The sequence below is a fragment of the Copadichromis virginalis genome, linkage group LG19, assembly GCF_057382275.1.
Source record: "Copadichromis virginalis isolate Kocher_CV1m ecotype Utaka linkage group LG19, C_Virginalis_male_GT1.1, whole genome shotgun sequence".
NCBI lineage: Eukaryota > Metazoa > Chordata > Actinopteri > Cichliformes > Cichlidae > Copadichromis > Copadichromis virginalis.
Window position 1 is genome coordinate 16,142,509 of NC_140636.1, and position 23,884 is coordinate 16,166,392.

General features: G+C 42.7%; 4 protein-coding genes across 8 annotated transcripts; 3 read left to right on the forward strand and 1 right to left on the reverse strand.

Annotated features, from left to right (window-relative positions):
- Positions 1-3,360: 3,360 nt before the first annotated feature.
- Positions 3,361-7,887, forward strand: gale (UDP-galactose-4-epimerase). 3 transcript variants are annotated; one of them, XM_085442508.1, is made up of 12 exons: positions 3,361-3,900; positions 4,250-4,401; positions 5,051-5,180; positions 5,374-5,489; positions 5,842-5,955; positions 6,256-6,432; positions 6,513-6,626; positions 6,742-6,808; positions 6,911-6,996; positions 7,084-7,161; positions 7,310-7,424; positions 7,549-7,887. In XM_085442508.1, the coding sequence occupies exons 3-12, from the start codon at positions 5,060-5,062 to the stop codon at positions 7,608-7,610; spliced, it is 1,050 nt and encodes a 349-aa protein (XP_085298634.1). In that variant the 5' UTR covers positions 3,361-3,900; positions 4,250-4,401; positions 5,051-5,059; the 3' UTR covers positions 7,611-7,887. The 3 variants fall into 3 exon arrangements, with proteins under 3 accessions (XP_085298634.1, XP_085298635.1, XP_085298636.1); XM_085442509.1 differs by lacking the exon at positions 3,361-3,900 and adding an exon at positions 4,868-4,926 and having other exon boundaries at positions 4,224-4,401; XM_085442510.1 differs by lacking the exon at positions 3,361-3,900 and having other exon boundaries at positions 4,226-4,401; positions 5,377-5,489.
- A 194-nt stretch (positions 7,888-8,081) lies between these two features.
- Positions 8,082-12,564, forward strand: zbtb8a (zinc finger and BTB domain containing 8A). 3 transcript variants are annotated; one of them, XM_085442505.1, is made up of 4 exons: positions 8,082-8,344; positions 9,515-10,377; positions 10,472-10,641; positions 10,791-12,564. In XM_085442505.1, exons 1-4 carry the CDS (start codon positions 8,280-8,282, stop codon positions 11,106-11,108), a joined length of 1,416 nt encoding a protein of 471 aa, XP_085298631.1. In that variant the 5' UTR covers positions 8,082-8,279; the 3' UTR covers positions 11,109-12,564. The 3 variants fall into 3 exon arrangements, with proteins under 3 accessions (XP_085298631.1, XP_085298633.1, XP_085298632.1); XM_085442507.1 differs by lacking the exon at positions 8,082-8,344 and adding an exon at positions 8,402-8,602; XM_085442506.1 differs by lacking the exon at positions 8,082-8,344 and adding an exon at positions 8,644-9,199.
- A 1,564-nt stretch (positions 12,565-14,128) lies between these two features.
- hmgcl (3-hydroxy-3-methylglutaryl-CoA lyase) lies at positions 14,129-17,444 on the forward strand. The gene is made up of 9 exons (XM_085442512.1): positions 14,129-14,274; positions 14,444-14,527; positions 14,646-14,753; positions 14,864-14,959; positions 15,083-15,231; positions 15,325-15,388; positions 15,488-15,676; positions 16,535-16,660; positions 16,787-17,444. Exons 1-9 carry the CDS (start codon positions 14,179-14,181, stop codon positions 16,886-16,888), a joined length of 1,014 nt encoding a protein of 337 aa, XP_085298638.1. The 5' UTR covers positions 14,129-14,178; the 3' UTR covers positions 16,889-17,444.
- A 651-nt stretch (positions 17,445-18,095) lies between these two features.
- gjb3 (gap junction protein beta 3) lies at positions 18,096-20,772 on the reverse strand. The gene is made up of 2 exons (XM_085442513.1): positions 20,618-20,772; positions 18,096-19,937 (listed from the first exon to the last, which is right to left on the reverse strand). The coding sequence occupies exon 2, from the start codon at positions 19,888-19,890 to the stop codon at positions 19,030-19,032; it is 861 nt and encodes a 286-aa protein (XP_085298639.1). The 5' UTR covers positions 19,891-19,937; positions 20,618-20,772; the 3' UTR covers positions 18,096-19,029.
- Between the last annotated feature and the right edge of the window lie 3,112 nt (positions 20,773-23,884).

Below are 23,884 nucleotides of genomic sequence, written 5' to 3' on the forward strand. Positions count from 1 at the left end.
GCATCACTGCCTTCCTCCAAATGATCAAAGAGTTCTTCCTCTTCTTCCTCGTGGCTACACGGCCTTTCATCGACTTCATCTTTGCAAAGAAGATTAAAAAAAAAAAATAGAAATAAAATATGTATGGTGTAGTTAAAATGGGTTTGCCATCCAGCTGAGAACAGTTAACAGACCTTGTTGTCTGAGAACTCACTTCTCTGAAAGTATTGTGGGAGATGCGACAGCAGCAGAGCGAGTCTGTCTGTCTCGAACAAGGCTGAACAGAAATGGGACTAAAAAGATAAAGAAATGAAGAGATGGAGGAGAAAATAGGATGGAAAGTATTTTGATAGACCCTAAGACAATTTTGTGTCTTGGCAGTTTAAGTCAATGCAGGTGAATGATGGTGCAACACATGTGAGTAAGGTCTGCACATTTTGTTGCTACTGTGTCATCTCAGCTTTCAGTCCAGTTTTGTTTCAAACAGAGGCTCTTTACTGAGGGATGATGGAACATATGACTCAACGCCAGCTTTTCTCTCTTTAGTAAAAATAGATCTTTCTCTCCATCTGCAGTAATTTATATTTTGTGGTATGGCTATTTTCTGGGACCTTTTCACACTTCCATATCCATATCTGAAAAACCTAAGGTAGGGAGAGCACTCATCCCTGCCTGTGCACGTACAGTTAGGCCCACATGTTTTAGGACAATGACACATTCTTTGTAATTTTGCCTCTGTAAACCAGTAAAATTAGGGGGGAAAAGTTTCACTGTCCAAAAATCTATGGATCAAAATGTACACAGACCCCTCGCAGAACAGGGGATTCATAAATAACAGACTGTGAGATCAGAAATAACATGAATGACATTAAGTCAGTGTAAAGGCGGGATGTAAAAAAAACAGCTTGCAGAGTGTGCAACAACTGCATGCAGGTTGAAGCAGCTTAAATACTTTATATTTTTGCAGATAAATTGAGATAGCACAAGTTTTCCTGTTTAAATTCATACTTCTCTGGTTAACTATTATACTTTGACAAGATGATAGTCAAACAACAGGTAACAGTTAACAATGTAAAAGCGTATTTTATTGTAACCTACCTTTTAAGCCACATGGATCATTCGGTATTCCAGAAATAAAGGGTCTGGTATCTTTTACAAAGTCATTTTGGTGATTATTATCCAGTGTTTGTTGTTTTCCATTGTGCAAAATCAGTTTAAATATTCTTTAGTATTCTTGATTAGATGATTTCTGGATGAAGGGGTGTTAAACTGGCACAGGACACAGTTTAATCTAACAGAAATTCTTAGTGAAACACTCAGTTGTGTATAAAAACTGAAGGTCTGCTCAAACCTGAACAGAAATGTTGGGATCATCTCCTGTCAGGAAGTCAGTCCCGGTCCTCCTCCGGTTCAAGCCTGGAAGAGGGTAGGCTGCGCTCTCGCAGCCAAAGGTGATGTCACTCCCTGGATAGCTGGAGAGATTTATGGGACCTCAAAGGATACAGCAAACTGCAGTAAAAGGAAAGGAACACCCCAGTGTTTAATCGCCTAAAACTGCTCCATGTCAAGATAATAATCCATTTACAGTTTTAAAATATGAACTTTCCTAAACTATGATGTATGAAAAACAGAAGTACATTAACTGGAATAACAGGGTCCCCTCCTGCTGAGGTTTTTGGTTGTGTTACTGCTGCTGGCAGCCTCTCTCAGCTGGCAAATACTGGGGTGGGTCCACCCATCTGAGCCACACACAGGGACTTTCTCCTGGCACGCACATGAAGGCTCTGGCTTGGTCCTGTGTCCCTTCTTTGGTAATTTAATCTGGCAACCAAGGCAATCTCCACAGTGGTCATATAACTTCTAAGCTCCATCTGGGTCACGTTACACGTTTGCACACAGCATCTGTAAGTGTCCTGCACCCAGTCTGCAGAGCAGCTGTCCGGCACTGGAGGGCAGAGGTGCTCGTCGCACTCCCTGCGACCCTCCACCTCCTCCCACAGCCGCAGACGAATATGGTGCTGGGTCTGCAGCCTGGGGGAGCGTGCACCATTACATCCATGCATACATAGACACAAGCAGAGCTGAGGCCTGCTGCTAACACACATCAGTGCACAAAGTCAAAAATGAAGTCTAAAGTAACCAACTGAGGCCAGACAATGTAACTGCAAAATGAACCACATTCATAAGAGAGACTGCATTCCTGTTTTTCTGCTCTCTTACAGTCAAACATGTTGTTCCTCCTCTGAGTTTTAAATGTTTCCTTCTGTCTCCTCTCCTCTGTCCTCTTCTGAATGGTTGATTTAGTTTTTTTTATTAATACCATTGAACATTGCTGAATTATATTGCCATGCTCGTGCCCCTCCTTTGAGATTTCTTCATCAGCTTCGATTCCTTCCTAACAAAGAGATGGAATTTACAGGGAATGAAGCGAGCAAACTTCATCTCTCAGGTATCTCTTTCCTTTTTTTTTCTTGCTTTACTCACAATTCTGCTGCCTTTCATCGTGTGCCAGTGAGACAGGACTGGAAACTGGGATTTACAAGAGCTACGGGAGATTCTGTGCAGTCTGCAGGTTTCAGGTTGAAGAACTTTTGTCAGCTATGATATTCACGTCTCTTAGAATTATGACTGAAACTTTAACAGATATAACTTACATTCAAGGTGCTGTATCTGACCAGTGAGGAAAATCATCATGTTTAGATTCACTAAAACATGAAGTCATTTTGCATCTGCGTGTTCGTTTTTTGTTGTTGTTGTTGTTTGTTTATTTTTACAGAGCCTGCTATTATTTTTGGGATTTGAAATGTTAGCCTGCAGTTTGTGTCTTAACCCTGTAACACTACCATATTTGACGCATGGGTTCTCTAAATCAGTGTGGTTTTATTTTAATTTCTCAGAGAGTTTAATAAATACTCCAGTTTACAAGAAAATTGATTTCTGGCAACTATTTCACAGTACAGGCATTAAGGGGTTAATATAATTGATTTCAGCTTCCCAAAAAATGTTTTAAAGTGTTCACTGAGATGTGCTGTGTAGCTTAACTGAGTTTCATAGGCTGCTGTGTCATAAAGACACTGGTGACTTAATTATTTGGGTTCGGTCACCAGCAGCGGCTGAGACTGGGTGGAGGGCAGTTTGTTCAACCACGTCTTAATGTCATTTGCTTAAATCAAATCCATAAACATGCTATAATAATACGTTGTAATACTATATCATATGAGGCATTTAAATGCTATGAGGCCTGGTTTAAAAGCCTTCTGTGTTTGTGTTTACTCCTGCGAAGCTGCACTGCCGGTAAGTCCGGTGTTTAGGTAACGTGGCACTTTTCCTTTCGCCATCTAGTGTGGCTCTGTGCGTACACAGAGGTGGAGGCGCTGCACAAACGCTTCCTTGTGTAAATGGCAAAGAGGCGTGGCTTACCTCACACGTCACGTCGCTCACGTAGCACGGCAAGAGGATTGGAGATCCGTGAAGTTAATGAAGATGCGTCATTAAAATCCGTTTGATGCTTCAAAGTAAGAAATAAATTTGTTTAATGTTCCCAATAAATGTTAATATTACATTTATAAAAGAGCACAGAGGCTGCACATTTAGGGGTCACCCCAACAGATCATCTGCCTCACCTTTTCTCCAGCGTCCTCCTCTGTCACCCCAACACTCTCCATCAATGAACCTGTTTTCCTCCTCCTGCTGCATCCAATATATATTCAGTGTTCCTCTCCTGCACATGTCTCAGCCCCATCCCTCTAACTTTAACTCCAAACCTGAGCTGTCCTTCTGGTCACTAGCCTCCTAGCCTCACATAAGAAGGTTCTGGGTTTGAATCCAGTCTGGGGGTCTCTGTCTTGAGTTCGCACGTTTTTCCTGTGCTTACCTGGATCCTATCTGGCTTCCTCCGACAGACCAAAGACAATTAGTAAAGTAAGTATATAGGTAAATTTTGGTGAATTAGATTAGCAGATGAGAATGGATGGATAGACTGCTACTAATAAAGCATCTGATGGCCAGTGGGGTTAAAGTATTTATCAGTGTAACATTAATGGATGTCAGAATTTAAGGAGTAAAGGAAAAAGCGACAGATCTAAAACTAAACTAAACTGATGGACTGTAAAGAAGTCCATCAGTTATATTTATCCCATATGGTTTTACAGAAGTTGATTTCGCTTTCTTGAAACTAAAGTGAATTTACCATTTGTGCTTTTATTTTGAAAGTAGGCGTATAGGAAGTTGTCTGTTAAACTTTCGCTTGACTCCGCCCCACGTTTTACAGGAAGTAAAGAAATGTCTACAGGAAAAACTAGAAGACTTCACTGAATGAACTGACGGATAAACCTTCAACACTCACCTCTTCTGCTTCTGCTTCCGACAACGTTTATCAAGAGTCTCCACCGGAAACGCCTTTTCATCTCTCAAAGAGAAACGGTGAGTATTTTACAGAAACTCTAAATGAAAGTGAACTGTTGTGTCATTTTAGCACTTATTACTTAGGTTATGTTTTTATTCTTCAAGTAATATTATCAGTTTCGGTTATTTAGCCTGAAGAAGCAGCTTTTACTTTTTTCTCTTTTTAAAAACAAAAAGCCTTCAACGTTGCTCTGATCCAATATTTCATCCATTTGAATTAACTATAATATGTGGAGTTCTGTAGAGAGATAAAGTATAAGCCTTGAGATATTCTGATTGCTTCCGTGGAACAAACAGGATGTCTTCAAGCTGAGTAATAACTGGAACTGAGTGATAAAGTTTCATCATACAAAGTGCAGGGAAGTTGTGGCCTGTTGGAAAGAGAATATCACTCTCTCGAAAGATAAGATGGCTCTTAACAATAGCCAGTAGTCACTGACGTGTTATTCTTCGAGCAATATAATTGTTTCATGTGGTTGGACAGGTGAAGGCTTGAACCTGCTGACGTGGGACAATACAGGTGTGTCACTTGGCTTTAAACAGGTGTGTCAGGATAAAGCATCTCCTCATCCTCCAGTCAGGGTGGCATAGTTTTGCTTCCACTACAGCATTCAGACTGAGAGAGGATTTTGATTGACTTGATGTTATTGTATCTTTTATCCATCAGACCCAAAGAATGGCAGAGAAGGTGCTGGTCACAGGTGGAGGAGGCTACATCGGGAGTCACTGTGTGGTGGAGCTCATTGAAGCAGGCTACCAGCCAATCGTGGTGGATAACTTCAGTAACGCTGTGCGAGGTGAGCTCACCAATTAAGAGCTTTTACTGAGAAAATTACTGAAAAAACTGTAGGGTCTACCTTACAGGCAACTGATTTGGATTAATTAAAATTGAATTGAATTGAAAAGTAATCAGCGTGATACTTAGACCTAGTGTTTCTGTATGTGTGTGTGTGTGTGTGTGTGTGTGTATCCATTGTGTTTTGGATTGAGGAGAAGGGAATGTGCCAGAGAGCATACGCAGGATAGAAAAGCTCCTGAAAACCAGCATTGAGTTTCATGAGCTGGACCTCCTCGACCGCCCCGGCTTGGAAAAGCTGTTCAAAAAGGTCAGAAAGTTGTTACACTTGGTTTGTTTTTCCTAATTATTCATCTGCATCTGCTACTGTTTTAGAGAGTGCCAACAGTGTACACACTTTGATTTGTAAAGTCAGTGTGTTTGGGGTTGTTTGGCTAAAAAAAAACAGCCCGGTTTCTGCTTTACTGTTACACACATAAAACAATCAGCAAGAAGATAAATGCACCACCATTTAACTTTTTTAGCCTTTGTTTGTTTCCTTAAAAATGTCCCTGCTGGCCTGCATAAACTGTCATCAAAAGCAGTTCATTTGTAGTATTTGCATGCCTTAAATCTGAAACCGGCCTGTGTCACACATGTGCTTCTCTGTTTGTGTGCTGCAGCATTCCTTCAGTGCTGTGATTCACTTCGCGGGGCTGAAAGCTGTGGGCGAGTCGGTGGAGAAGCCGTTACTCTACTACAAAGTGAACCTCACCGCCTTCATGAACCTGCTTGAGGTCAGTCAGTAGCTCCTGGGTAAACTGATCTCAGATCTGCACTTTCAATCTTTGCTCTGCACTCATTATTAATCCCTGCTCTGACCTTATTCTGTGTTTGCTGAGCGCACACCCGTGTGTTCATTTGAAAATGAGCTGATAAATTCTAAAACCGCTTCCTTCTGATATGTTATGCATGTGGAGCTCATCATAACAGCCAGAATCAGCCTTTTTTCCTCAGCCCTGAGCTGTGGACTGCTGACTCGCTGGCCACTGATTGTGTGTATGTGCCATGTTTATGTGTATCTGCACGTCCCCCAGGTGATGCAGGCTCACAGAGTGCGCAATCTGGTCTTCAGCAGCTCCGCCACAGTATATGGAGACCCCCAGCGCCTCCCCATAGATGAGCAGCACCCCGTGGGAGGCTGCACTAACCCCTACGGGAAGACCAAGTACTTCATCGAGGAGATGGTCAAGGACCACTGTAAAGCTGAGAAGGTAAACTCAGAAGAAAGACATTCACAGACGCACACACTTCCATCTCCTGAGTTGTCTCATTATTCCTTCTCTGTGGGCAGGACTGGAATGCTGTTCTGCTGCGCTATTTCAATCCAATCGGAGCTCATTGCTCCGGTCAGATAGGAGAGGACCCTCAGGGTATCCCTAACAACCTGCTGCCATATGTTGCCCAGGTATCTAAAGTCTCTGCCAGATGCCACGCTGTGCTCATCATAGTGATTGTATTTCAGTCTTTCATCTGTCTCCATGAATCACATGACTCCGATTTGCTTGCATTGCTTAATTTAGGTCGCCGTTGGGAGACGAGAGTGTCTGAGCGTATATGGGAATGACTACGACACGATCGATGGCACAGGTAACGAAATTACTGCAAATCACTGCACTTGCTTTGAAATAGCACTTTAAATAGCAGCCAGATACTCGGTACCATGAAAACGAGGCTCCTTTCTCTTTGCAGGTGTGAGAGATTACATTCATGTTGTGGATCTGGCAAAGGGACACATAGCTGCTCTAAAGAAGCTGAAGGAGGACTGCGGGTGCAAGGTATAACAACTTGGAGCAAATTTCCATCACGACCATTGTCACATAGATGCTTTAGATATTTATTAGTGTGTGTGTGTGTGTCTGTAGGTTTACAACCTTGGGACAGGAAAAGGCTACTCAGTGCTTGAGATGGTGAAAGCCATGGAGAAGGCTTCCGGAAAAGAGGTGAGTCATCGTGGTTACTGTGAGAGCTGAATCATGTTTATAGTCTGTTTTCTAGAAGTGACGCAAAGCACGACCAATCTGGCACTGTGGAAATACCTCTGATCACCTTATTTTTCCATGTAATTAACATAATGTGTTTTCTGTTTAGATCCCATATAAGATCGCCCCTCGCAGAGGCGGAGACGTAGCTTCCTGCTACGCCGACCCTCGCGTAGCTGAGAAGGAGCTGGGCTGGAAGGCTCAATTTGACCTGGAAAGAATGTGTAAGGACAGCCACGCTGGAAAATCTGATTCTTCTCCATGATTGCTCTTCTACAGTCAAATAAATGCGTTGTAGCATCTCCCGTATGATCTCTGTGTTTTTTCTTTGCACTCCTTTCCATGCAGGTGAGGACCTGTGGCGCTGGCAGTCCATGAACCCCACCGGATTTTCTAACGGCACTTGCTGACGCAACCCGAGCAGACTGTTGCTTAAAAATCCTCTTTTAAAATCACCAAAGGGAACCACCAGCTTCCTCATTGGCGCAATGACACATAAGACCTCAAGAGAAGCTGCATTGTTTTTATTTTTGTTAAACTCTAATGATTCAGCTGACTACAAGAAGAGTATCTAAATGTTTGTTTACTCTTTGCTGTTAGATCAGACTTAACAACTGATATTTTCTCTATAAATGTATTGATCTGTGAGCCATAACAATGAAAGAATAAATTAATTTTCTTACTGAATAGCTGAAACGCGCACTTTGCCTTGACTGTCTGGAGTGATTGTGACCCCGGTTTTTGTTGTTATATACATATAAAAAAAATTCTGAAATACGGGGGCAGATTAAAGACTCGGACCTGTGTGGTAAGGTTAGAGGAGCATCATGAGCCCTGCACAAATACTGTATGAATATCGCTCCTTTCGCAACGAGGGCGTCTGTTTAAACGGGGCACTGGGACTTTAAATGGCTCCTTGAACCCTCGGGCACCCAGTTAATAAACACCCACGTCAGCACTGTGCTCCAGTCGGTCTAACCGGGTTTCGGTCTTTAGGGCTGAGCAGGAAGTGCCTGACTGTGGACCCTGGACGAGCAAAGAAAAGAGCGGAGGGGGGGAAAGGCAAACGGGAATTAAACATGGATATGGTGGCGGACTTGGGGGCGAGCAGGCTGTACAGGGCGCCGGGTGAATCGAGCCACCAGTGAGTATCGATGGATTTTGTCAGGGGGGGTAAGAAGGCGTGGGGCGTAAGCGGGTCCTGCCGACACCTCGCGCCTGCGAAGCAGTCGCTCGCTTTGGGCAGCAGTCAAATCCTCCCCGCTGTGTCGCCGGACCTCCGGAGAGAAGTGGGGGTGGTCTTGAGGATGAAAACGGGCGTGTTAGTGCGTCGTTGCCCTAGACTGTTACACAATGCGAATAGATGTGTTTTTCCAGCTCGCAGCGCGCTCACTTGCCGGAGGTTTGTGTCTGTTTTTCTATTGTGTGCTGGCTGAAGCCTGAAGTGGGCGTCGCTCCAGGACAGACAGACTGGGCTGCCCGCTTTCCTCTCGCAGGACTGCAGCACTGTCGTGTTGCTTTGTAGGTCGAAGGATGTCTGATTTTACGCGGAAGAGCTCGGTGGGGACGGTAGTCTTGATTTCGCCTGCCGTGAAAGGCACCGTGGAGTCCTGCGGGCGGGCGTTGCACCGTGGGTTGTCGGGCGCTGCGGAGGTTGTCACACAGCCGCGCTGATGGCTCATTAAACACGAAAGCGTGCAATCCCGAGCCTGCACGAGCACGGATTGAACAGGTTACCGTGAAATGAGAACTGTTCTGAAAATCAGGGTGCTGGACATTTTTTTTCTCTTTGCGTGTCCGGCTGCAGTGTTTTATTTTCTCTTCCTACAAGTCTGACGCGTTTACTCCATCGGGGGTTTCCGGAGCGCGTGAGACCTCAGAAATGATTAAAGGTTTTGTCACCCGATGCTCTCTGACTGACTTGAGTCGGGTGTAACCCATTAGGAGAAGATTTTGCCTGAAGGATCCTTCAACAAATCAAAATGCAGAAAAAAGTCAGGTGGGCGGGCCCTCTGCTGAGCCCGTGTAAAGACAAAGATGCAATAATTGACAGCTGCAAGCATGTGGTGATGCTGCTGTGTTTGTTATGCTCAGATCAGTGTGCCATGATTACCATTGTAGGCTGTTACCAGACCATTAAAATCCAGGAGCCCGTGTTTCCTTTATTTATCTGTTAATTTGGCATTGGGAGAAGTTCAGTAATAAATGTCCACCGGGTCTGCGGGACCTCTGTCATTTCTTATTTTCTTGATAAAGAAGTGAGTGTGTCCTGCATACAGAGCTAGTGAGCAAGCTGTCATGTTGTCTCCTGCAGGCAGCCTCAGAGGTGGTTCAACACGGCCGACATCACAGTGTCTCACCAAAGCAACATGCTGAAGCAGCTCAACCAGCAGCGTCGCCAGGAGCTTTTCTGTGACTGCAGTGTGTTGGTGGAGGGCCAGCTCTTCAGGGCTCACCGCAATGTTTTGTACGCCAGCAGCGGCTACTTCCGCATGCTGCTGTCCCAGGGGCCCGATGACTCTGTCAACGCCACCTTCGACGTCTTCAGCCCCGAGACCTTCACCGTCATCCTGGATTTCATCTACTCCGGCCAGCTGGACCTCTCCAGTCACAATGTGATTGAAGTTATGTCTGCAGCCAGCTACCTGCAGATGAACAACGTCATCAGCTACTGCAAGAACTTCATCAAGTCCTCCTTGGACATCAGTGTGAAAGATGAAGACAGCGATCGCTGCCTCAGCTTGTCTGAGACCTGTAGCTTTACCAGCGGAGCAGGAGAAGACTCCACAGAGCAGCATCAGGGCCCCTGCTCTGTTAGCCCTCCACCTGCGCTCTGGACTCGGGACAACTCCAGATCACAGTCTAGCTTTATGGGAAAGGACTCGGACCAGGATCCTTCAGCCTCAGCCCTGAAGACTGACCCTAACAGCCCTGTTAACGAGCTCAGTGCAGATGCAGAAGACCTCCAGGACCCTCAGGACCCTTTGTACACCTTGCCTGGATCAGAGCGTCGGCGTGGAAAAGGGAGCACAAAGAGGCGAGCGTCCAACAGCGCTCGGTCCAACCAGCACGAAGACTTGGACATCCAGGAGGCACGGACACGAAAGGCTGAAAAGGCAGAGGAGCTTTACGCTACTCTACCACCGATTGTGGGTGTTATTGGACACTTTAATAAAGGTGTGTGCTGCCAGAAGATGATGATGACTGGAATACTTGGACAGAGATGATAGGAAAAAGTCAAATGTCACAATTTCTCTGTTCCTCTTTGCAGATTCGAATCCTACCATGCGCTTCAAATGCCCCTTTTGCACACACACAGTGAAGAGGAAAGCAGACCTGAAGCGTCACCTGCGCTGTCACACCGGGGAGAGGCCGTATCCATGCCAGGCCTGCAATAAGCGCTTTACTCGCCTGGAGCATCTACGCAGCCATTTTGAGACAGTAGGTGTTTTCACAGCAGATGGTAAATTTACACTTTCTTCTGTGTCTGTGTCGGCTTACAGCTCCAGGAAAACAAGCTGCTAAACAAATTTACTCTAATATTGAATAAATCTTTATCCGATCTTTTCTTTTTCTTTTTAATCTCCCAGATTCATCAAGCCAGGAAGCTGGTGTGCAGGAAGTGTAAGTGTCAAGTGACCGAGGAGACCGGGCATGTGGTGTGTGAGGGCACGAGACGCTACCGCATGTGCACGGCGTGCATCCAGGAAGTGGGCTGTGACGACGTCCCCATGAACAGCCTGGAGGGGCACAACGAGGAGCCGGCACTGTTACTGGGCGTGGATGGGGAGGAGGAGGGGGACACAAAGAGGAGCTGGATGGTGACTGACGACGATGACCTGGCAGAAGACTCGGGCGCCGACCTCATCATCCAGCAAGTGGACATCAGCGACGAAGAGCTGCAGTGAAACTGGACCAAAGTGTGCGTGTGTTTGTGTGTGTGCAGATGCGTAACCATATTTGAAGTGTTTGTGTTTTAAAGTGCCCCTGGTATGCTTATTTTCAATTTAGGGGTTTACTACAATAAGTTTACATTCATTAGTATTCAAAAATCATTTTTCTCATATTGTACTGTGCATAGTGTTACTGCTGCTTCTCTTTTCACCATCGGCCTGAAATGATCTGTTCTAGGAAAGCGAGGTATCCAGCCAGAGTTACAAGTACCCCAGAGAGTACTTTAGCAAGAGCAGTTAATTAAATTACAATTTCATTAAAGAATTGATTGAACTTAAAGAATTTTTGGCAGATAATTAATTGAAAGTAATGGTTAAAAAGAAGAATTGGGCGAAAATAGTCATGCATAAATGATTCAAACATATAAGAAATGATCAAAAATGAAATATCCTGCTAAAAGCACAGCTAAAATCTTTAGCTAAGAGAATATGCAGTTCAAATGGTTCAATAGTGGATGAATATAACAGTTATATAACAGTTACAATTAAAACACAACAGAAAAATAAAACCTGTTTTCTAGGCTGTATTATAACACAACTAAAGATGGTTAGCCGTGCAGCATTTTTGTGATTTCTACTGTCATTAGTTTTTTTTTTAATTAAAAATGGAATAAAAGAAATTCACCAGGTCTTCAGTTCATCAGCCGGAGGGCACAAAAGCTTGTTTTCATTCTTCCAGCCTCGCAGAATACTTGGTTTGCTGACATGTTTTACATTTCGTTTGTAGAAAAGAGAAAAATGGCAGACTTTTAGGCAGCTGGTGCAACTGGATGTAGCTGAGGCATTCTTTGTTTAGCTGCTAAACTGGCATTTTACATGGTGACATAGAGAAGTAACGGAAGAACAGCCAGTTTCACAGGCAGTTTCACTTCAGTGTTTTGTGTGGGTGGGTGAAACTTTACTTTTAATAAAGGTGTGAAGAATAGGGAAAAACCCCAAAAGCTTAACAGGGGCACTTTAAAGCCATGCAGGAGAGTTTATGCATAAAATGTGGGATTCACTCATGTAAAAACATACGTTTATGATATGTTGTGTATTAGTTTAGTCTTTTCTTATCAGTTTGTTGAGCTTTGTCAGAAAAAAAATGAAGGTTTTCTGTTAAGCTTCATAAAGATATGCAGTATCTGAAGCATGCATATTATGTGTTTCCTTTGCTTCAATCATAATATGATATTATAATCTTTTCAATAAGCTTTTTTTTCTCTCGTGCATGAAAAGCTTTGGTCCTTTTGGCTGCTTTCTGCCAGCCTTTCAGCAAAAAGGTGAAGAACAGAATGATCACCTGTATCCTGTAGGGACAGTCTTTTTAAATGTTTTGTTATGATATGCAGTATGATACAAACGCATAATTTATTTGTTTGTTTGTTTGTTTTTTACTTTTGGACACATTAAAGATATTTTTATAAATTTGTTTCTGGGTCTTTAACTTTAATCACGAACAACTGAACGACTTCTCATTCAAAGGAGGCTCTGTTTTTTATTATTCTTATAGGAGTATTAAATGGTGTAAAGTAAGATAGAAGTAAAGTCATAGAAAAATAAATACGATAAAGGACAACGATTGTGGGAAAACTGGTAACAGTGAAAAAGTGCAATAAACTAAACCTGAAAAAATTATAAAATTTTGTACATAGTTTTGTCATCTTGGAACAAATACATCAGTATATACAAAAACTTTACAACTCTGAATGCAAATTGCATGTTACCAATAAAATCAATTCTGGAGTCATTACGGCATCTGTGATGGAAAAGTTTAAATAATAAACGACAAAATATTACAACAATGTTGAATATAACCTATTTAAACAGGGGAAAATTGGATCAAGATGAAAAATTCAGTCATCTTCCAGTTAATTATCTCACTTTCTTGTACCTCGATGTAAACTTTCTATAGTTTGCTTTCATAATGGTGTGTTTTGTAGACGCTGACAATGATTTTCTTACATCTTCAAGAATGTTCTTGGTTCGATGTTGTGGGGAGGTTTTTCTTAACCATGGAAATAATTCTGTGATCATTCACTTTAGTTGTCTGCTGAATTTCTTGCTATTCCTCTGATACACCTACTTTTGTTCTTTAAACCTTATTCTGAAAGTTCCTGTCGTGGAATTTTTTAGTAATAAAGTCTGCAACACGGTCAGCTGTGGTCAGGCTATTTTAATTACTGCATGCAGGAGAGCCAACACACATCAAACATCACAGTCATGCGAGCTCTGCCCTTAAGATGTTGCAGGTCTCTTTTATACCCACACACAGCTCTCGGTATCTTTTCCGTTACAACAGGTTTTTTGTCCCATGGGCTGTTGCTGGGCAGAGAGCAGTTTCCCATGAAGATCCCGGCACTGGTCTTCTTGGGAGTTTCGTCCTTGTACGCCCTTACAGTTAGCAGATAACACAGTGAAACATTGTTTCACAAGGTCATATTGACACATAATGTGAAAACTAGAATTTTCCCCATTACATTACAGATAAAAGCTACCAAACACAAGTTCAACACTTCGACAATAAATCAACTCTATATGTTTTATCTGGTTAAACTGCCTTGCCATTTACCACTGAAGCTCTGAAAATGAAGGACCACGAACACATAGTCTTTCATCCATAGTTTGCCACTGTAATAGTGTACAGATGCAAAATTACAAATATTGTGGACCTAATTATATTTTAAAAGGAAAGGAAACATATCTGGCCACAAGGAAAACCAAAAGTGAGCTAAATTAAAAATTAAAAGATAATAATTAATAATCTGGTTTTGCTTGAAGTTTCTTCCTGCTAACATTGAGTTTTCTCGTTCCACTGTCCACAAGTGCTTGCTCACAGTGGGTCGTTTGATTTTGAGTGTATTGTAGAGGATACAAAGCGCCTGGAGGAAACTATTATTGTGATTTGGCGCGTCATAAATCATAAACAATTCTTTCAGTTCCACCCTTTCGCCCATAGATGGCGTCCACGCGGTGCTTTCGTGAGCCTGTGAGGACTCCGCGCCTGGAAGGGACGTCGTGACGTCAAACCGGAGGCTGGACCATCATGGCGACTGTCATGAAGCTCGTCCACAGGAACGCTTTAACGTCGCTTATGGGGCAGCACTGCCTGTCGTTCAGCTCCGCGGCGGCGCACAGAGCAGTGAGTTTGAATTGTGTGTGATATGACGCGCTGCTTAGATGCACGGCCGTGTTTGTCCGCTAGCTGTTAGCGTCCCCTGCTGTTATGCTAATTGTCGTTACATGTTCGAGGCCCCTAACCCTAGCTGATGGTAATTTAACACCACTTGTTTCTTCTGTTCGTGTTTTAGGCTGGAGTAAGAGCGGCCCAGGCTTTTCCAGGGAAGGTGAAAATAGTGGAGGTGGGACCAAGAGACGGCCTTCAGAATGAGAAGGTAGCGTGTGTTTACGATGGCGCAGGCGCATAGTTCGTGCTTTGCGTCACCAGGTGATAACAGAGTTACCCGAGTTAGTTATGTCGATCCTTACATAACCAACTCTTTGCACTTTCAGACTCTTGTACCAACAGAGGCCAAAATTAAATTAATTAACATGCTGTCAGAGTCGGGGCTGTCCGTCATTGAGGCTACCAGCTTCGTCTCCCCAAAGTGGGTTCCACAGGTGAGTATGCACACGCACACACAGTGCTGGCACATCCGGCTAAGGGCAATACACAAACTGCATGACTTCTTTCTGTCACTGCTGACCGGTTTCTGTCATCCAAATGTTAGATGGCAGACCAGGTGGAGGTGATGAAGGGTATCAGCAGGAAGCCCGGGGTGACTTATCAAGTCCTCACCCCCAATCTCCAGGGTTTCCAGGCTGCTGTGAGTGTCAAGCATCCAATCTCATCAACCGTCACTACATAAACATCCTCCATCGCCATCTTCACACACAATCGTTGGTGCTTCAGTTTAATTCCTCACAAGAAATGCTCTTATTTACTTCAGGTCAAGGCAGGAGCCCCAGAAGTAGCCATATTTGGTGCTGCGTCTGAGCTCTTCAGCAAGAAGAACATAAACTGCTCAGTAGATGAGAGTTTACAGCGCTTTGACGAGGTTATGAAAGCGGCTAAAGAGGCCGGTGTGCCAGTTAGAGGGTAAGAATAGTGGCCTCCCCTCAACTGTCAGCAGATCTTTAAATCACTTCAATTGCCCTCTAATTCTTGCTTATGTGCTTCTTGTCATCACAGTTATGTCTCCTGTGTCGTCGGATGCCCGTATGAAGGCAAGGTGGCACCTGAAAAAGTGGCACATGTGAGTTATGGCTTGTTTTAAAAAAAAAAAAAAAAAAAAAAAAGCAAAACTATTTTGCATTAATTGATGTTGCCGCTCAATCTGTCCTCTGCCTCACAGGTAGCTAAGCGGCTATACTCCATGGGCTGCTACGAGATTTCTCTGGGTGACACCATCGGAGTGGGAACTCCAGGCAGCATGACTAAAATGTTGGAGGCAGTGATTAAAGAGGTGCCCGTCAGTGCGTTGGCGGTGCACTGTCATGACACCTATGGCCAGGCTCTGGCTAACATCCTTGTAGCTTTACAGGTCAGGCTGGTTTGAGACTATTTTGTTTACACACACATATTTTAGGGCTGCCACAAACGATTATTTTGATAGTCGACTTGTCAGATCATGCATCCATTGGACCTGAAATGTACAGCTTATTGCTCCAGCATGTATCTGCTCTTACATAACTATCATTAGCTTACAGCTTAAAGTGTTTAAGGTATCTGCTCCCTAAAAATAAAGATACGATGACAGTTTATTAAAGATTAGATTAGGTAAAACTTTATTAAAAAATTGTTCTTGAATTCAACCATTTCTAAGACACGTGGGTGAAAATCACCTGACGTTAGTGTTCTAGGGTTAATCTTTGAGTAATGCAGAAGGATAATTGGGTGTCCTTTTAGCTGATCTGTTGTTTGCAGGATTGTACTCAAATATTTGATTTCTTTAGGCGGGGTTTGTATCATCAGGCTTGAGTTTGCCTCACTGTTGCCAGCTTGGGCGCTACTTTTTAACCTTCTTTAAAAAAATACAGAGGAAAAACATTATTTGTGGTTCTGCTTTTCGGAGCAGGAGAGTGAGGAACACCTCTCTGTACACCGAGTGAGCTGCAGCAAGGCTGACGCTTTTATTGTTTGTAAAGGGGGGAAAAGGAAGAGTTGTTCTGTTGCTTCCAATTTTCTTTCTGTGTGATTATATAGAGGAAGTCACATGACAGCCATTAACTTCCAGCTGGTGGTGCCATGTTGTTTGTGTGTATTTTTTCTTAATCACCCCATTTTGCTGTTGATTACACTCAGTCTCTTTAAAAGAGAACCTGGTATTTTTGAATAGCTGCAGCTGGTCACTGTTGTCTGTTTTCCTGATTTCTATGCTTTGTGTTTGTTTGTTTTTCAGATGGGAATCAGTGTGGTGGATTCATCAGTAGCTGGACTGGGAGGCTGTCCCTATGCCCAGGGGGCTTCTGGGAATGTTTCAACTGAAGATGTAGTTTATATGCTGCACGGACTTGGAATTCAGACGGTAGGAGGACTTCAGACTTTGTCTGCGTCGATGCTGCTCGATCTGCTACCTGGCTGCTTGAAGATAATTACGACTTCCGTGCTTAAGTGCTCTAATATGACCTCTTAAATTTTGTCTGTACCCCAGGGAGTCGACCTCTCTAAGCTGATGGATGCTGGAGCTTTCATCTGTCAAACCCTCAACAGGAAAACCAGCTCCAAGGTGGCACAGGCAGCCTGCAAACTGTAGAGGAACGACAAACCAGAGGCTCTCTCTCTCTCAGACTGAACACTAAAGCGTGATTATGTAACCTGGAGCTGTCTGTGTTTTTTGTTGGTTTTTTTTGTTTTTTTTTTGGGGGGGGGGCGGCGTTAATTTATCTTCTATGGAAGATCGGGATCAGCAGGCTATGCCAGTCAAATCGGAGTAAAATATCTAATTGGATATTAATATGACAGCATTGCTGGAACGGTGCCTTATGTAAAGTAAGTGTAATCACATCATGACCTGTGTGCCTGTGTTTTAATAGTGTGCTTGCATTAGTTTCCAGGCACTGGCGAAGCCGACATGATCGCCAGACTTTGTTTATAACAATAAATTATCCAGTAAGCATCTTGTGGGCATGGATGACATCACCGTTTGAGTTTCCATCATTCTCCATCCTCGACTCAGGCATTGAGCTGGCTGGTGAAAAACTGTATTGACACAGGTTATTTTTATTTTAAATGTATTTATTTTCAAATCTAAAATGCAAATGTTTCTGTAGACTTTGTTTTAAAAATAAAGATTGATAAATTGTCTTGAATCTTAAGGATCACCTGTGTCTTATCTGGTATGATTCGTGGCTTGAAAGGTAGCTATACCTATACTCACATTTATTTTGTGCTTTTTAACCGTACCTCACACCCACAGCCAATTTAGAGTCATCGGTTAACATGACATGTACGTCTCTGGGCACCAGAGAACATGCAAACTCCTCCAGAAAGGCCCCAGCTGGGTTTCAAACTAGTACCTTGTAACGATGAGTTTGCAATGCAAGTCAATGGAGGTGAGAGTGCATCTTCACCATTTCTATAGTAATTTTCCAGCTTGCGTAAATGACTCAGGATAAAAACGGTTCCTGCTACACCTTTTAAAACCGGCTTTGTGAGCCTGACAGGCAGATTGAGATTCCAGAAATGTCCGCTAAAGATCTTAGACAAGCAAAGCCCGTAGGAATGAGTCGGTGACCAAAATCTAAGTTATGTAGTTATCTAAATTCTAACTTGTTTACAAATGTGAAAGTTGTCAAACGTATGTTGATTTTTCAAATCAACATATGTTTTTGAAACAACTTGAACATAATATAATGACAAGCAGACGTCCCACCTGATCACAGATCGGCCTAAAAAAAAAATTAATCAAGGGGATTAAAGGCAGCTCTTAATAGCAACAAAGTAGAGGATGAAGCTAGGGCTGTTTTTAGACATTTTAGGCATTTGAACTGGCATGGAGTGACGCTCTGATAAAAGAACAAACAGAAACATATTCCAAACATTTAACATCTTTACAATAATAAAAATGAAATAATAACAAGGACAGGAAATACAATTCCTCAGAGCTTCCACAGTCGCCAATGAATGACTCACAAAAATACTTGAATACAGTTCCGTGAGCCGTGTGTGTGTCCACAGTCTTCCAGCACTGAATTAAACAGCAGCATTCCTTTCACCTTTAAAATCAACAGTGGTCTTGGATCAGACGGCGTTGTGTACAAGTACGTCAAAACACAGCGTGTCTACAGCATAAACTGAGACCAAGCAACATGTCTACCAAGGATTCAGAAGGAACAATGCAACAACAATAAATGCATTTTTTGTTACCATAGTTGATCCTAAATGCAATAGAAAACTCATTTTTTAAGCCAGTTTGCACAATTTCTACTATTCCTCAAACATACGTATCACCAAACGAGCCTCCACACTCTGCTGCACAACACTTTACTATAAAACTGGGAAAGGAAATCCATGATTTAAGTTCAAATTAAAATAAAGGGATCACAGAAGCAAAACGGGAAGTAGGGTGCTCAGACATGTGGATACTGGCAGGGAGGATTCATTACCACCACCAACCCCTCACCGCGCAGTGAACCTTTATTAAAAAATTCAAACCGCATATCACTAAAAGACCAATTTTGCTTCAAGCCAAAACAAAAGTTCATGTGCTCCTTAAGTGTTGCATGTGGACACAAGGGTCCACAGGATGAATCCAGTACTGATGACTCAACTTCCAGGCTCTGACAGAATGTAGTTTGGCTCATTGTTCTGAGTCTCTCATTTTTTTAGTTCTGTCTTTGGATTGCAGCCCAAACTCTGCAGAGCTTTTGCTCTTTGGCCTGGTTTCAGCTCTGATCATGAGATAGATAGGTTAGGAGCAGAGGCTCGTATCTTCTCCTCAAGTCTGATTGCAGATGGTCTGTATGGAGGAGACTTGTATGAAGATTTGAGGAATGAAGGCTTTTCCTTTAGATCATGCTTCGACCCAACACGGTTGGAGTTGTTAAAGGGGTCCTCAAAGTCGTCATGTTGGATGTCCATGGCGCGGTTGCGTCTTTTAACCTTTTTTGCACACTGTACAATGCGCTTGTAGATGAGATAAAAGATCTCACAGATATTCAGGACGATGCAGAGGGCTGAAGCTCCGACCATGAAGTATGTAAAGACTTTTTTTTCAGTGGGGTGACCAATGTAGCAGTCCACAATGTTCGGGCAAGGCGACACTTCACACTTGACCAGCCTTGGCAGGTAGAAGCTGTTGTATATTCGGTGGAGGATATAGAGGAAAGCGATTTCAATGCCCGTCTTAGCAAAGAGGCTGATCAGGTAAGTCCACCATAAGCCGCCATGTTTCTTGCCCGTGTTGTTGTACAGCTTGGTGTTCTCACCATGCTTGGCCTTGTACTTGCGCTCACGGTCATCACGATACGCCACATGCATGACCACCATTAATGATGGACAGGTGACAAAGATGAGCTGCAAGGCCCATAGGCGGATGTGGGAGATGGGGAAGAAGTGATCATAGCAGACGTTGGCACAGCCGGGCTGCTTGGTGTTGCAGTCAAAGTCCTTCTGCTCGTCACCCCACACTCGTTCTGCTGCCACCACATACACCAACACCCTGAACACAAACACCACTGACAGCCAAAGACGCCCAAATGCCGTGGAGTATTTGTTCACCCCACTGAGGAGGGCTTGAAAGGTTTTCCAGTCCATGGTCTAGTCTGGCAGTTAAGTATCTTGGTAGCAGTTTCTCTTCAGACCTGGATGTGGTAAAATGAAGAATGGTTGAGCATATATTCACTATCACCTGAATTATCTGCTTTGAGACTCTGAACGTTAGTGTTTGTGAGCTCTTACATACGAGGCTTTCTTTAAAAATAAAAACATTTTCTTACTTAAAAGGAAAAAAATGGCACTGGATCTTGTAAAGCTGATTTTTTATTTAAAAACAGCTCCCACTTCTAATCTATCAGTGCTACCAGAAACACCCACAAACGCAATTATGAGGCGGCTTCGTGCCAGCTTGATCAAAAAGGAAATAGCTGAGCCAACACTAACACACCCAACCTTATACACATAAAATGTACTTTTTGGAACTTTATAGTTAAACAGTTAAACATTAAAAGGAGATATATAAGCACCAGTCCTATCATGTTAATTTGTTTATGAGTAGACGCGGAATCTTTACAGGTCGTTAAAAAAGCCTTTTACGCACGGGCTGTCTTGGGTTTTGTTTAGTTTTTTGACTTTTTGGACACCGCGGTACGTACATGGCTCTTCTCATTCACCAGAGATAAATTACAGTTACGTAAATTGCTCCACAAAAGTCCGCGAATCGATCACTCAGCCTGCGATCATTTCCAGCTTGCGCAAACGCGAAGTACATTTACGAAGTTTAAATGTCAAAATCAAGAGGAGGAAGAAAAAGGTTTTCACTAACCCAAGAAGGTTAATCCATAATTGTTCCAAACCGATGCAAGCACGTGTTTATTCCCCGATGATCTGTCGTTTCTTTTAGTTCGTTTGACTCCTTTAGTGCACAGACTTGGCTCTGCTCGCCAGGTAAGGGAGCGCAGTGCTGAGAAATGTCTTTGTGGGTGTGGTTAATACGAAAGACTAGAACTTACCCCCAGATTTTCCTCATCTCCCTCTCTCCATGTGCCTCTTGTTCGCCAAGACAGTATAAAAACTATCACAGCAACGAACTGCGTTGTTTCCGGGTAATTCTGGTAGGATTTGAAAATACGGGAGCAATCACCACACTTGGTTCAAATGTACTGGTGGCAATCTGGGGACCACCAGGAATCATTCTGAGGGTCTGAAGATCAGACTTATCATCACTTCACAATGAATAAGAGTTTTCTTCCCCACACATGTACCTTCTGAGGTGTACCAATATTAATCTGACTGATTAAATCTCATCGAACAGCGTTAACGGGCATTAAACCCCTTCAATATATTACTTGTTTATTTTTCAAAGGGTTAAAAGGCAAAGCACTTAGCTTCATTTTTTATGTTTGAGGATTCCAAGAACAGGGTTTGCTGCCTTGCCTCAACTTGTTTCTGAGTGCTTAACAGAGTAGACTAAAAGGAGGACACACCCTAAGGTGAATACATTTTTTGTTGTTATGTGTGACTCTTCCTCTTCATGTTGAAACTTTCCCTACACTACTTTTTTTCTTCTTCTTTTAACGAGGTTAAAGCAAAAGATTAGACTTTTGTTAGCGGGGAGATCAGTTTATATATTTGTTTGATTTGTGTTCTTTTCTTTGTAAATGAATCAGTTTTCTTCTTTCAAGGCTGAATATTGTATTTCCTTTATGCTTTTTGAAACGTCTACTCGTCTCAGATAACAACTCACAAACTCCCAGAACGCTCAAGCTCCTCTTCATTGTAAGATCATAAGCTGCAGCTTTTGTCTCCTCTTTATCATCTGTAGGTTAAAAACTATTGTATTATTTTGCAGATGAAGATCCTGTCTGGAACATCCAATGTCTGTTTGTTTGAAATTCCAGGGCCTTGCTACAACTTGCCAGCTCTTGTGCTGAAAGCATTTCTATTCAGTCTTTGAATACAAATAATATAATGCAATAACATAAGTCAGGTTTGTTTGTACTGTTTAGTATCACAAACACAATGCCCTAATGGGTTTGATACAGGCTCATAATAGCCATGTCTCCCCACCAAACACAAAAGTTAAAATAAGTCCAGGAAAAGTTCGCAGAAATCACAGAAGTTCCTGTTCAGGTGTCACATGCACGGTGCAAAACCAAACCTGATCATCAAGTTAAGTTACTGTTACTCTTTGCACCTTGTAAACCGCTTAAAAGACAAAGATATAATAAGAACTGTGAACCAGAACCAGGTGAAAATGTGCACAACCACAATTAATTCAACTGTATATCTTTAAATGCTTTAGAAAGAACTTCCTTTACATATTCCAGTCTTGCATTCAAACAACAAACACCTTTGTGTCATTTTGTAAATGTAAAAGCAACACTAGATGCAGATTGTTGGAGTGGTGCTCTCTTTAAATGACATGGCTGAACTTGAAGCTTCAGCTGTAGCTGAGCTTTTCAGGAAATCCTCTGAGGGCAGGGCAGCACAACATCAGCAATTCACAACTTAGATCAGTTCAGTGGACAGAAATTACATTCAATTCGGGGAGGGGTTAAAAAAAAGAGTCTTCTAGACTTTAAATGAAGAACTAGTCAAGGCAGATGAGGCACGCCTGGAAAAATGCAGTCTGTGACTCAACCGTGGCAAGTCTTTACGTGAGAGGCCAAAACGACAGGATAAACACTTCTCTGGTTGTGATGAAAGTAAGGAAACAGAACAGAGGAAGTTGGTGCAAGATGAGAAGATACACCAGGGAAGGTCTGATGATGAGGCTCATTAAAGAAAAGACCCACACAAACAGACCACATAGAACAAGCACAGAACAGAGCTGAACATAAAGCTGCTCTAAATTTCAGTGCCAGTTTATATTACACAATACTTTATGTGACGAAGGTTAATAAAGTTATTATTGGGTTATTGTCATCACCAGAAAATATCAACTATCAAAGGTCCACGTTCGTCTTGTGCCTTTTCCCTTGTGGAAGGATCCTCTAAAAAATCTTGGACTAATTTATGTTAATAAGCCAAATCATGACTGGTCACACTGCTTCAGGAAAACCTGCATTGTTCCATGACAGGAAAACATTATGGCCTTAACTACAGTTATTCTCATTTCTAATGCATCTAATTGTGCTGGACCTGGTGGGAAACAACCACCTATTCCAAAGTTTCTCCTACCAAAAGCCCCAAACTCAACAACAGCGAGTTAAATATATAAGACAATGTAAACTTGCAAATATTCTCATTTGTGGCAGACGGTACCAGTGAGTTTTGGGGGCATTAGTCAAATAATCTCAACTACTTAAGATTCTCTCAATCAATATTTAATTCATCTCTAGATGGGCCCAACAAGGACCTCTGGCAGCCTGGAGAATATTTCTGAAAGTTCAGGTAATTTTAAGGATCGCTTGACCTAAGTCATGTACACACATACCAAAACAAAATTTTCTGCTTAGTGCACATCTGTCATATTTCTGATGGCATTCCACAGTGAAGGTGAAAGTGGCTTTCCTGAATGTTATTACGATAATCTACAGACCTCAGGGGTAATTTTTGAAAAGAGTGTCTACTAAAATATACTTTAACACTTCCAGTTGAACATTCACGTCTACATGTCTCAATGAGAGCAAAAAACTCTCTCCTTAGATCTACTTCATCTCTCTTACAGTGTAAATACTGAAGCTGTCCATTCAGAATAGCAAATTCCTGTGCTGGGTGGATCCACACGTCAGCAGGGATGAAACAAACCGAGGAGTGGGAGGTTCCTGCTCTGCCCGTTTTAAAGTACCAATCAACTGTAAAAAGTTATGAGGGCGCTGCTCATGGCAACAAAGCAATTTGTGCAGCCAATGAGAGAGGGCCTTATGAAACACACGGATGAAGGAAGAAAACAAGAGAAGAAAGTCTGACGCCTTAGTCCAACCACAGAACCTCTAATCCTTTTCTGGACAGGCCGCCTGCTTTACATTGTTCTGCATGGGAATCTGTTTACTGGAACTACAGCTCTCATTCTGAAGTTAATACAGTATATGCTGCAGTGTGTGGACCTCTAGGACTCAACCCTGCACTAATAAAAACACACTCAAAA

What these genes read in the sequence shown, in the direction of transcription:
- gale (XM_085442508.1), top strand. Translation starts at nt 5,060, where the DNA reads ATGGCAGAGAAGGTGCTGGTCACAGGTGGAGGAGGCTACATCGGGAGT. An exon ending in ACCACTGTAAAGCTGAGAAG is followed by an intron (nt 6,433 to 6,512) that starts GTAAACTCAGAA and finishes CTCTGTGGGCAG; the next exon opens with GACTGGAATGCTGTTCTGCT. An exon ending in CGACACGATCGATGGCACAG is followed by an intron (nt 6,809 to 6,910) that starts GTAACGAAATTA and finishes TTCTCTTTGCAG; the next exon opens with GTGTGAGAGATTACATTCAT.
- zbtb8a (XM_085442507.1), top strand. Translation starts at nt 8,508, where the DNA reads ATGAAAACGGGCGTGTTAGTGCGTCGTTGCCCTAGACTGTTACACAAT. An exon ending in AGCGCGCTCACTTGCCGGAG is followed by an intron (nt 8,603 to 9,514) that starts GTTTGTGTCTGT and finishes TGTCTCCTGCAG; the next exon opens with GCAGCCTCAGAGGTGGTTCA. An exon ending in TATTGGACACTTTAATAAAG is followed by an intron (nt 10,378 to 10,471) that starts GTGTGTGCTGCC and finishes TCCTCTTTGCAG; the next exon opens with ATTCGAATCCTACCATGCGC.
- hmgcl (XM_085442512.1), top strand. Translation starts at nt 14,179, where the DNA reads ATGGCGACTGTCATGAAGCTCGTCCACAGGAACGCTTTAACGTCGCTT. An exon ending in TCCAGGGTTTCCAGGCTGCT is followed by an intron (nt 14,960 to 15,082) that starts GTGAGTGTCAAG and finishes TATTTACTTCAG; the next exon opens with GTCAAGGCAGGAGCCCCAGA. An exon ending in ACGGACTTGGAATTCAGACG is followed by an intron (nt 16,661 to 16,786) that starts GTAGGAGGACTT and finishes TCTGTACCCCAG; the next exon opens with GGAGTCGACCTCTCTAAGCT.
- gjb3 (XM_085442513.1), bottom strand. Translation starts at nt 19,890, where the DNA reads ATGGACTGGAAAACCTTTCAAGCCCTCCTCAGTGGGGTGAACAAATAC.